General features: G+C 42.4%; 1 protein-coding gene across 1 annotated transcript in view; it reads right to left on the reverse strand.

Annotated features, from left to right (window-relative positions):
- Positions 1–303: 303 nt before the first annotated feature.
- Positions 304–13,896, reverse strand: part of LOC143290377 (aquaporin AQPAn.G-like) — an 18,482-nt gene continuing 4,889 nt past the window's right edge. Inside the window, exons 3-5 of the mRNA XM_076599760.1 lie at positions 13,833–13,896; positions 6,246–6,326; positions 304–3,390 (exon numbers count right to left, since the gene is read on the reverse strand). The exon at positions 13,833–13,896 is cut by the window's right edge and continues 163 nt beyond it. Coding sequence (XP_076455875.1) covers positions 3,145–3,390; positions 6,246–6,326; positions 13,833–13,896 — 391 coding nt within the window. The 3' untranslated portion in view covers positions 304–3,144. The remainder of the gene's footprint in view (positions 3,391–6,245; positions 6,327–13,832) is intronic.

Here is a 13,896-nt window from a genome sequence, read left to right on the forward strand (position 1 = left end):
GTAGGATACACATTGTGCAAGCACAAGTGTGAAAAGCGTTGGCGCTTACATTTGTTGTTTGATTCAAATGATTTAGTAGATTATTGGCACATACACGCGCATGCACGCACGCGCACACACGCACGCACGCACACACGCACACACAACACACACACACACACACACAACACACACACACACACACACACACACACACACACACACACACTCACACAACACACACACACTCACACACTCACACACACACACACACACACACACACACACACACACACACACACACACACACATCACAGTACGTAATTTCAGTTCTGGCAAGTTTAATATATATAAAAATCAACGATAATACCTAAAAAAAACATGTAATTTCTGATTAACAAAAACAAAACAAAACAAAACAAAGAAACAACAACAACAAAAACAGCACTTAAACGCAATTAATTATGCTCCGTCTAATTATAAAAGTAAAACATTTGTTTGATATATTTTTCACAAGTGTCCGACTATTGCCATCATAGTTACACAAGATTATTGGGAGTTCCAGAACAACACAGAACAACATAACCACATCCAAGTATTCGTACACGAATATCTAAACACTGTAGCTTTCGTAATAGAACAAGCTCACCTCGTGCATGCAAAATCAATACTACTATTGTCACGTATCTTTTTGCCCTGTTTAGGCTGTACGGTTTGCCGAAACAATCTCTCCACACAATACGTCATGTGCGCATGCACATACATTCAACACACGGACACATACATACCCACAATCGCCCACACGCACGCGCGCGCGTGGTTTCCACCATTTTAGTTGGATGGACATAAAGATTGCTGTTTATACAGGACTTACCGATTGACTCATAGACTAAACCATAGACTTGGTGTCCGACACATTTCACAACTGACTTTTATCACATAAAATGAAAGAACACACACACACACACACACACACACACACACACACACACACGTGCACCCTCTCTCTCTCTCCCTCTCTCTCTCTCTCCCTCTCTCTTGCTCTCCATCCCATTCATATAGGTCAATATCCGGGTATCTTGTTGGCCAGAAGGTATTGTTGCTCCTTTTTAATAAAGGCAACAGGATTGATCCTATTATAAAGAATATCTTTGTGTGACATCGCAGCAAACTTTACAGTTTCACGAGATATTAGATTACAATAATTACAATACTGGGTCAATCAGAATAGCATTACAGGAGAATTACCAAGCGGGCTGTAAGACAGATTAGTATTGACCACATGTTAACGTTATTGTTAGCACTTATTCAAAAACAGTTTTGATTAAACAGAAGAATATATCTAAGCTTTCAGAGATTTGGGGAATGCATTTGATTCAGTTTCAGCAAAATTACTATTGTCAGTGGAAAAGTATTTGATTCAGTTTCAAGAAAATTACTATGGCCAATTCTTATGTAAAATGATACAAATGGCAAACATTTTAGATATATAAGGACCATGTATGGTACCGTTATAGCTAAAGTAAAATGTGGTAATAAACTTACAGAATACATCAATTATACAAGTGGTGTGAAACAGGGAGATGTTTGCAGTCCTGTGTTAAATTCACGTGTTGTTAATGAACTGCCCATCATGTCTGCATTTTGTTGTGATCCGTCACAATTGTTGTTCTCTAGCCTCAGTTAATCAGTTTAATCAGAGGAGCTTCAGAATTTAAGCTCAATGTGGATCTGAGTAAAAGCAACATTGTGTTTTCAGAAAGGGTTGTTTTTTGGCTGCCTGAGAGAGACGGTCTTAAATGATATGGAGATGGAAATAGTAAGTTCACATACACACCACTGTATTTCTCAACGAAACTTAGTTTCGGTTTTGCTCGTGGAGATTTAGACTGTAGAGCTAAATGGTCTCTTCTATGTTAAATAGGCTGTATAAATTTAACAATATCTCTCTGAATGTATATGTAATTTTAATAATAATAATAATAATGATAATATTTTATTTTTATATAGCGCTATAATACGAGCATAAGCAAGCTCTAAGCGCTTTACAATCCAATACCTAAAGTGAAACAAGAAATCATATAAAAAGTAGCAGAAACATAAAACAGAATCATTAATATTATAAAAACACAATGCATAAAACTCACAAAGTAACATACTATGAATACTACAACTGTTACACTCCAACACTCACACTAACACACACGCACAGACACACACATGATTAAACGGCTGAGATGACAGCAATTTTCACTTAAAATACATACGTGTAAAAAGGAACATAATTGTAATCTGCATGCCACAGATTTTGTAAAAATTATAAAATAAAATTTTCGGTAGAAAAGGTAAAAGGGGTAAAAATCGGGTCATTCTCCCTTTCGAACCACACCACCACCATCCATCTACCCACCACCCATTCTCTCTACTCTCCCATCACACATACTCACATTGCCATAGGCCTGGGACAACAGCACTATTTGAGTTATGACAAGTATTTTTTTTAAAGAGATAATTTTTAAGATTTGCTTTAAAGATAGATAGATGAGTTGTTTGTCTGAGAGCAATAGGCAGAGAATTCCGAGTTGTTGATATACACAACCAGTGGATCTCTATGGAACTGATCTACGCGGTTTTGATAACTGTGTCATCAGTGGTCGAGAAAGTAGGTATATACATCTGTTTGCATTAAACAGATAACCCTAGGGCCAGCATGAAAACTCCAAACAATTTAGTATTTTTAGCGAACTTGGAGGTTAAATTTCTTTGTTAATGCTGTTGTTCGGAGTATGAAATACTGGTTTAGATTGATTCAAATCGATGAAAACAGATAACCGCCCATAAAAACAAACGAAACAAAACACACAAAAACCTGTTGTAATACTTTGTTCCAGTTTTAAAAGGCAAACAAAGAAAGCTTTCCCACGCTACCAAAACCAACAACAAAAAACAACAACAAGTAAAACATACAATCAGGATACCAAACAAGGAAACATGAAAGGGGCCCAGCTCTTATCTAGCTGTTCGTATCATTTCTTTGCGTCCTGTTTCGGCAACGGTGGGGGTAGGGGTGGGAGGGGGGGCGAGGCGAGGGGGGCGACGGGGAGGGGGAATTCGGGGGTTGGGGGTGGGTGGAGAAGACAAGAATGGGATGTTGGGGACCCTGGTTCACACGGGCTCCGCCCTGTCCAGAGACGCCAAGCTGTGATGGGAGAGAGACTTGCTGGGCTTGACTTCAATCAGCTGCTGTTGCTGCGGCCCGCCACCCCTCTCGCTCTCAGTGGACACGCCCTCGTAGGACCCACGTGTCAGGCAGCAGCGGCGTAGATTGGCTGGCGTCATGGAAACGGAGAATACCTTGTCGTAGAGGAGGGAGCCTGCGGCGCCCCCCACCAGAGGCCCCACCCAGTAGATCTGGAAAAGGGAGAACGAGATGGATGCACGACGGCTGGGTTGGGAAGGGTGTGTGACACAGAGACAGACAGGCTCAGAAAGAGACTGGGACAGACACAGAAACAGAGACGGAAACAGACAGAACAAGAGAGACAGAAACAAAGGCAGACAAAAAGAAACAGGGACAGACACAAATAGACAGAGACGAAAACAGACAGACACAGACAGACAGACAGAGACAGAAACAGTATCAGAGAGACAGAGACAGACAGAGACAGAAACAGACAGAGACAGAAATAGACAGGGAGACAGAGAGACAGAAACAGGCAGACGGAGATAGAACCAGACAGAGACATAGGCAGAAATAGACACAGAGACAGAAATAGACAGAAACAGGAGTAGACAGAGACAGAAATAGACAGACACAGAAACAGGGGCAGAAATAGACAGAGACAGAAATCTAAATCGAATCTATTTTTTATTGAGGGAAAAGGAATAGGCACTTATCAGCCTGTTTTCACCCTACCCTCGTAAAGAAAACGTATAAACAAGTCTTGTAAACACAAGACTGAAAAAAAAGTAGGAAAAAAAATGCATACACATGGCATAGCAACAACAACTACAAGAACAAATATATGACATAGAAAATACACAATTCTCCACAAAATAACACAGTATGCATATGCGTGAAGGAGAGAGGGAAGGAAGAAGGGAAGGAAGGAAGAGATACGAAGAAGGAGAGAGACAGACGGAGACTGAACCAGCCACGTAAGGAATGTGTGGAGAGGGACGGGGGGGAGGGGAGGGGGGGGGGGCGGGGGGAGGGGGGGAAGAGGGAGTGGAATGAGATTGACACGGAAAGGTACTTCACCAAACTCCACAGAAAGATTGCTCATTGAGGTATTGTCTGCCTGCCTGCCTGCCTGCCTGCCTGCCTGCCAGAGTGCTTCTCTGTCTGCCTGCCTGCCTGTCTGTCTGTCTGCCTGCCTGCCTGTCTGTCTGTCTGCCTGCCCGCCTGTCTGCCTCTCTGTCTGTCTGTCTGTCTATCTGCCTGTCCGTTTGTCTGCCTGTCTGTCCGTCTGTTAATCTGCCTGTCCGTTTGTCTGTCTGTCCGCCTGTCTACCTATCTGCCTGTCAGCCCGTCTGTCTGTCTGTCTGTCTGCCTCTCTTGTTTGTCTATCTGCCTGTCCGTTTGTCTGTCTGTATGTCTACCTGTCTATCTGCCTGTCAGGCCGTCTGTCTGTCTGCCTGTCGACCTGCTTTTCCGTCTGTCTGTCTGTCTGATGTCAAATGAGTCAAGGACTCGCTCTTTCTCTTGTTAAAAGTGATGTGAGTGAGTGTTGGAATGTCTTGATCCCCCACCCCCCACCCCCACCCCCACCCCAACTGGTTTGGATTCATTTGTGCTCAACAAGTGTGTCATTGTGTGTCATGTGCACAGGTGCATGTAGTTCACATCGGAAAGCATGCAGCCGATGAATACGATCAGTTCGCTAGCGGGGAAAAAAAATGATATGAAAACAAAAGACATTCATACGAACCTCTGTTGGTCTGTTTGTCTGTGACCCATACCCCATCCCCACCCCTCTCTCTCGCACACACACACACACACACACACACACACACGCGCGCGCGAGAGGGACACAGAGAAAGACAGACAGACAGATATACAGACAGAGAACACTGAATGTCATTAGCGGTAGAGCTATAGCGACATAGGGGTTGCAAACCGGAACAAAGAGAGGGGGGGGGGGAGACAGAGAAGACCTGGAGAGAGAAAGACCGAAAGAGACAGACGCAGGGACAAGGTAACGGATACAACTTACCCATTGTTTCTCCATGTTGTCCTGGAGCGAGAGAGAGAGACAGACAGACAGGCAGGAAGAAAGACAGAGAGAGAGGAACTGAAGACAAAGAAGACCCCGAGAAAGAAAAGACATATGCAGGGACAAGGAAACAGATATAACTTACCCATTATTTCTCAGGAAACAGACATATCCATGCACAGAAATAATTAACTGCGTCAGACTTTGTAGTGTACCATACATCAGGTATCACATTAAAGAGGATTAAGACTGAAATCAGTTACGCGAATAAACAAAACAAAACAAAACACTGGCATCAACCGAGTGACGCAAGCTGTGAAACAAGCGACCGACGTCTAGACGAGCTGGACACGAAGTGATTAGCTCAGATACCCAGCATGCACACTCAAATCATGATTTTGAGATGGCCCCCTCTAATGGGGTAGAACTACTAAGCTCACTGGCCAAGAAATTTGAAGCCAACTGGACGCCATACTGACACTCGTATCCGGCTGGCAGTCCGTTGAGAAGTCTGTCTGCAAACTGGTGGTAGTTTTGAACTGTAAACCGTGTATCTTCGATGAAATCGTTTTACGCTTGCCCCCACGACATGCCAAATGTTGTGCATTGATTAATATCTGCCAATGGTTTATTTGTCAAAGTTATTACAGGAAAACAGTGCAGTGACACGTGGCGCAAACTTGCAGTGGAGATACACACAGGAATGTCAGCCTAACTAACGCCGCGAGCAAGTGAAAGCTTGCCGTGAAGCAGCCATTGAAACCAGCTGTGAGCTCAGCGACTTACCGCTTCGCGCAATACTGACACGAGTAGCAAAATGGCTGATTGAAAACTTCCGCTTGCTTCAGTGAGCAAAGGGATTCAGAAAAGGTTTGCGCTGTCCACCTATTTTTAGATCATCGTTTATTTCGTTCGTTTATCTGTGTGCAGTCTGTTCATTTAAGATGATGATATTACACTGAAAATAGATGATTTTATTATCATTATCATTATTTCTATCATCATGATTGTTATTATTACTCAGAATTTCATACCAGTGGGTAAACTTACCCATTGTTTCTCCATGTTGCCCTGGACTACCGCGGGACCCAAAGCACGGATAGGGTTCATGGAAGCTCCCGATATGTTGTGCTGCACACACACACACACACACACACACACACACCGGTACGCACGCACGCATGCATGCACACGCACGCACGCAAACACACACACACACGCATGCACGCACGCACACACACACGCACGCACGCACGCACGCACACACACACACACACACACACACACACACACACACACAGTTATTATGAATTAAGAATATTAATAAATAAATTATTTTTATCCTTATAACCCTTTTTTATATGTACGTGTCAGTCGTGTCGTGTGTGTGTGTGTGTGTGTGTGTGTGTGATGTACACTGTATATATTTTCTCGTCTTTGGCAAAACATTTTTCACGCCCTGTCATTTTTTTTTAAATCAAATTCAAAAACTATTAATCCACATGGAAATTAATATGTGCAATCACAGGCTCGTCAACACCAACATAAAAATAAATGTATCTCCGCTTTCATATTTGTTATCATTCTGTCTCTGTCTCTCTTTCTCTGCATCTCTTCTCTCTCTCTCTCTCTCTCTCTCTCTCTCTCTCTCTCTCTCTCTCTCTGTCTCTTTGTCTCGATATCTGTCTGTCTGTCTGTCTGTCTCTCACTCTCTCTCTCTCCCTCCCTCCCTCTTTCCCTCTCTCTCTCCCTCCCTCTCTCTGTATTGCCCTCTCTCTATCTCTCTCTGTCTCTCTCTCTCCCCTCTCTCTCTCTCTCTCTCCCTCCCTCTCTCTCACTCCCTCCCTCCCTTTCTCTGTATTGCCCCCCCTCTCTCTCTGTCTGTCTCTCTCCCTCTTTCCCTCCCCGTCTCTCTCCCCCTCCCTCTCCCCCTCCCTCCGTCTCTCTCTCTCTCTCTCCATCTCTCTCTCTCTCCCTCCCTCTCTCTATATCGCCCCCTCTCTTCCTGTGTCTGTGTCTGTCTGTCTGTCTGTCTGTCTGTCTCTCTCTCTCTCTCTCTCTCGCTCTCTCTCTCTGTGTCTCTCCCTCTCTCTCTCCCTCTCTCCCTCCCCTCCCCCCTCTCTTTCTCTCTCTCCCTCCCTTTCACCCATCAGTCCAAGGTTTTTTGTCCTTGGTGTGTGTGTAAGAGAATACCTCGGGTCTACGTCTTCTGGTGACCCCTGTCATTGTAATCTGATCGCCAGGGCTTGGAATGGAGGAAGGATGTATATTTTGGGTGCCGAAGAAATGAAACACCTATGTCCATTCTTACCTGAAACCTGATGATACCTGTATCGGGTTTCCAATACTGACCCTTTCCCCGGCCCTCAAGACTCAGAATGGAATTCGGGATGGTTCTGTACTGCTTGTGTGAGTGTCTTATGTCTCACGTGGTAAATCAGAAATACACTGCTGTGTGTGTGTGTGTGTGTGTGTGTGTGTGTGTGTGTGTGTGTGTGTGACTGAGTGAGTGAGTGAGTGGGTGCGCGCGCGCGTGTGTGTGTCTGTATTGTGTGTGTGTGTGTGTGTGTGTGTGCGTGCGCGCGCGCGCGTGTGTGTGTGTGTGTCTACAAGTTCAAGTGTTTGAATGTATGTATATGTTTGAGTGAGTGAGTGTGTGTGCGTGCGTGTGTGTGTGTGTGTGTGTGTGTGTGTGTGTGTGTGTGTATGACTGACTGACTGAGTGAGTGTTTGTGTGTGTTTGTGTGTGTGCGTGTGTGTGTGCGTGTGTGTGTGTGTGTGTGTGTGTGTGTGTGTGTGTGTGTGTGTGTGTGACTGAGTGAGTGAGTGTTGTTGGTTTTGTTGTTTTTTGTTGTTTTTTTGTTTGTGTGTGTGTGTGTGTGTGTGTGTGTGTGTGTGTGTGTGTGTGTGTGTGTGTGTACGAGTTCAACTCTCACAGAGACTTGAATTTTCACTCCCCCCCAACCCTCACCCTTCACAATGGTGGTGGTCTAGGAGCTAGTCTTTCGAATGAGATGGCAAACCGAGGTCCCGTGTGCAGCATGCATGGAGCGCACGTAAAAAAAAAAATACACGGCAGCAAAGGGCTTCTCCCTGGCAAAACTATGTCGGAAAATCCGCTTTGATAAGAAAACAAGCAGGTTTCACCTGCTAGCAGAAAAAAAAAAAGGTGCCACTGTACTGTGGCGATATGCTCTCCCCCTGGGAAGAGATGCCCGAGTTTTACACGGCGAAATCTGCCATGACCAAACAAACAAACAAACAAACAGAAAACACAATGTAATGTACAACGCACAACACAATATAATGCAATACAATGCTATGCAATACAATTCAGTTCATTTCAGTTACTCAAAGAGGCGTCACTGCAATGCAATACAACTCGATACAATACAATGCATTGCAGTGCAATACAATGCAATTCAGTACAATACAATACAATACAATACAGTTCATTTCAGTTACTCAAGATGGCGCCACTGCAATACACTGCACTACACTGCACTACACTACACTGCACTATACTACACTACACTGCACTATACTACACTGCACTACACTACACTACACTACACAACACTGCACTGCACTACACTGCACTGCACTACACTACACTGCACTATACTACACTGCACTACACTACACTACACTACACTACACTACACTGCACTACACTACACTGCACTGCACTACACTACACTACACTACACTACACTGCACTGCACTACACTGCACTACACTACACTACACTACACTCAATGCAAAGCAATACAATACAATACAATACACCACACTACACTGCAATGCAATACAATGCAATGCAATACACCACACTACACTGCAATGCAATGCAATACACCACACTACACTGCAATGCAATACAATGCAATGTAATACACCACACTACACTGCAATGCAATACAATGCAATGCAATACACCACACTGCAATGCAATGCAATGCAATACACTACACTGCAATGCAATACAATACAATACACCACACTACACTGCAATGCAATGCAATACAGCACACTACACTGCAATGCAATACAATGCAATGCAATACAGCACACTACACTGCAATGCAATACAATGCAATGCAATACAGCACACTACACTGCAATGCAATACAATGCAATGCAATACAGCACACTGCAATGCAATGCAATGCAATGCAATACAGCACACTACACTGCAATGCAATGCAATACAGCACAGTACACTGCAATGCAATACAATGCAATGCAATACACCACACTACACTGCAATGCAATACAATGCAATGCAATACACCACACTACACTGCAATGCAATACAATGCAATGCAATACAGCACAGTACAGTTCATTTCAGTTACTCAATAAGGTGCCACTGCAATGCAATACAACTCAATACAATACAATGCATTGCAATGCAATACAATGCAATTCAATACAGTTCATTTCAGTTACTCAAGATGGCGCCACTGCAATACACTGCACTACACTGCACTACACTACACTGCACTATACTACATTGCACTACACTACACTACACTACACTGCACTACACTACACTGCACTACACTACACTACACTACACTACACTACACAACACTGCACTGCACTACACTGCACTGCACTACACTACACTACACTACACAACACTGCACTACACTACACTACACTACACTACACAACACTGCACTGCACTACACTGCACTGCACTACACTACACTACACTACACTACACTGCACTGCACTACACTACACTACACTACACTACACTACACTCAATGCAAAGCAATACAATACAATACAGCACACTACACTGCAATGCAATACAATGCAATGCAATACACCACACTACACTGCAATGCAATGCAATACACCACACTACACTGCAATGCAATACAATGCAATGCAATACACCACACTGCAATGCAATGCAATGCAATACACTACACTGCAATGCAATACAATACAATACACCACACTACACTGCAATGCAATGCAATACAGCACACTACACTGCAATGCAATACAATGCAATGCAATACAGCACACTACACTGCAATGCAATACAATGCAATGCAATACAGCACACTACACTGCAATGCAATACAATGCAATGCAATACAGCACACTGCAATGCAATACAATGCAATGCAATACAGCACACTACACTGCAATGCAATGCAATACAGCACAGTACACTGCAATGCAATACAATGCAATGCAATACACTACACTACACTCAATGCAAAGCAATACAATACAATACAATACACCACACTACACTGCAATGCAATACAATGCAATGCAATACAGCACGGTACAGTTCATTTCAGTTACTCAATAAGGTGCCACTGCAATACAATACAATACAATACAATACAATACAGTAGAATGCAATGCAATGCAGTACAGTACAGTTCATTTCAGTTACTCAATAAGGTGCCACTGCAATACAATACAATACAATACAATACAATACAATACAGTAGAATGCAATGCAATGCAGTACAGTGCAGTGCAAAGTAATGTAATACAATGCAATACAGTACAATACAAAACAATACAATTCAGTTCAGTTCATTTCAGTTACTCAAGGAGGCGCCACTGCAATACAATACAATGCAATACAGTGCAATGCAGTGCAATATAGTGCAATACAATACAGTGCGATGCAATACAGTGCAATACAATGCAATACAGTGCAATGCAGTGCAATATAGTGCAATACAATACAGTGCAATGCAATACAGTGCAATACAATGCAATACAATACAGTTTAGTTAACTACTCAAGGAGGCATCACTGCTTTTGGACAAATCCATATACGCTACACCACATCTGCTAAGCAAATGCCTGACCAGCAGCGTAACCCCGGAACAATACAATGCAATACAATACAATCCAGTTCAGTTACTCAAGGAAGCGTCACTGAGTTCGGACAAATCCATAAACGCTACACCACATCTGCTATGCGTCCGTTTATTTATCTATTGTCTTTTCGTCTAAGATGATACAGTCTATGCTACAATTCCACACAAGACAACGCCATACAATAGAAATACATGTCGCTGTGACATGCAGCCCGGTGTATGCTTGGCACACAATCAGTAATAAATCATAATCATCTGTCTGTCATCAGCTCAGTCACCATAGCCGAAAGGAGTGAGTGAGGGGGAGAGGGGTGGATGGGCGGGGGTAGAGGGGGTGTGACGGTTGGGTGAAGGGAAGGGGGAGGGGAGGAAGGAAGGTAGGGGAGGAGGGGGCTGTCACTTGTCGCAGCGTGACAAGCGACTCTGCTGTGCTCTGTGTGTGTGTGTGTGTGTGTGTGATTGTGCCTGTCTGTCTGTGTGTGCGTGTGTGTGAGTGAGTTCGTGACTAGCATGCCACATTCTGGTGATGAGACAAACAAGAGATGCAGATTTTTTTTTTCTCCCTCTTACATACGTACGCAATGCACACACACACACACACACACACACACACACACACACACACACACACACAATTATAAAACAAGCAAACAAAGACATGCGTACACATTCACACCCACACACTGAAACACACACAAACACACACACACACACTTACTGTTCATTTGCTAGCACGGTCACACATACATTCAATTTTTCATTCATCATGGCATGGCAGCTAGTGGACTGAGTACAAGCAAGCATTTGCAAAAGACCGCGAGTAGGTTAATCATTAGTATCGAATAGAAATATTCTTATGTGAGTTTTAAAGAGAGATATGGCTGGAACTTGACGACATGTCTTTGGAAGCATGTTCCATTCTATGCTTCCATTAAATGAGAGACTCATCTTAAATAAATAAATTTTAGGCTTTGGGACAATAAGTCTGTCTGATTTACGTTGGAACTGGAAACAAAATAATGATTTTAAATATTGTGGGCATGCGTTATGAACAATCTTATGCACAAGAATCAATGTGTTATATCTAATAAGTAGATGAACAGGTAATATTTGAAGTTCTTTGTACATATTGTGCACAGATCCGCCTGTGGTATTTGCATGGCTAATCATCTTAATGGCACGTTTTTGTAAAGAGCAAAGTGGCTTTAATGTAGAAGGAGGACATTTACCCCAAATAATCGAGCAATAGCTGAGACGAGACTGAATATAGGCAAAGTAAAACGCACATCTAGAATGATTATCAAGAAAGTGTTTGATCTGTGACAATTGGAATACACTAGATGATACTTGTTTTATAAGGCAAGGAATATGTTCCTGCCACGAAAGATTTTGATCAATAGTAATGCCTAATAGCATATGATTAGTAACTTGTTTAATAATATTGTCTTTATGTTTTATGTTAAGTTGTGTTTCTTTCATGTTCTGTCTTTTCTGACGAGAACAAATTAACATGCATTCTGTCTTTTCAGGGTGCACGACCATATCATTATCATCACACCAGTTTTCGACAGATTTCATGTTGACATTCAGATGATAACTAATTTCGTCAACATTGCGACTAGCATATTGTATTGATGCATCATCAGCAAATAAATCACATACTGCATGTTGAATTGATAAAGGTAGATCATTGATATACAAGGAAAATAAGAGAGGGCCGAGAATTGACCCTTGTGGTACTCCTCTTGGAACATGCCTTTTGGAAGAAATAAAGCCACGTGAATAGACAGATTGAACATGGTTTTCTAGGTAAGACCTGAGAAACAATAAGCAGTTATCGTCAATACCATAACATTTCAATTTTTGAAGCAATATTTCGTGATTGATTAGGTCAAACGCTTTTGTGAAATCAAGGAATATCACTCCAACCGCCTTGTTGTTACTGATACCATGCAGCCATGCATCAGTTATTCTACATAAAGCAGTCTCACAAGAATGGTGCTGTCTAAATTCTGATTGATTGGTATATAGAAGCTGATATTTTTCAATAAAGAATGTAAGACAAAGGTGTACATGACGTTCTAGAACTTTTGAGACAGAAGACAACGATGAGATCGGTCTGTAATTATTGACATCATTAGCATTACCTTTTTTATGCAGTGGAATAACTTTTGCATATTTAAACTCTTTTGGAAAATGATTTTTGGATAGACAAAGATTGAAGAGATAAGTAAGAGAATCAGCAATATAAGGTGCAGATATTTTAAATATGTTTGGACTAATACCATCGAAGCCACACGAGTATTTATTTATTAGCGATACTAAAAGAGATAAGACTTCATGAACAGACATTAATGGAACAGAAAACTTTGTTTTTATATCTTTATTATGACAGAAGTTTTCTAAAATGCTGAAATCAAAAGAAGTGTGTGCGTCGTCTTTTGCGATTAATTTGTTTCCAATGTCAGCAAAGTGATTTTCAGTGATGCAACAGGAATGAGACATTCCGCATTTGAAGAGTTTGGTTTGGTGAGTTGGTGTAAAGCTTTCCATATGAAGGCTGTGTTGCTTTTGTCTTCGATTAGTTTACGAAAGAAAAAGAAGAAGAAGCAGAGGAGGAGTGAGGAGGAGAGAGAACAGGGGGGGTGGGGAAGAGGAGGAAGAAGAAGAAGAAGAAAGGATGAAAGAAAAAATGAAGAAGAAAGAATGAAGAGAACAAAGAAAAAGTGGAAGAGCAGCAGCATCCAGCAACGGAAGTCACGTGACTCACCGCATAAAAGATGTTGACGCAGACGACGAGACCAACAATGAAAGGAATAGACCCGCTGACATCC

This window comes from Babylonia areolata, chromosome 15 (genome assembly GCF_041734735.1).
Source record: "Babylonia areolata isolate BAREFJ2019XMU chromosome 15, ASM4173473v1, whole genome shotgun sequence".
In the NCBI taxonomy this organism is placed as follows: domain Eukaryota; kingdom Metazoa; phylum Mollusca; class Gastropoda; order Neogastropoda; family Buccinidae; genus Babylonia; species Babylonia areolata.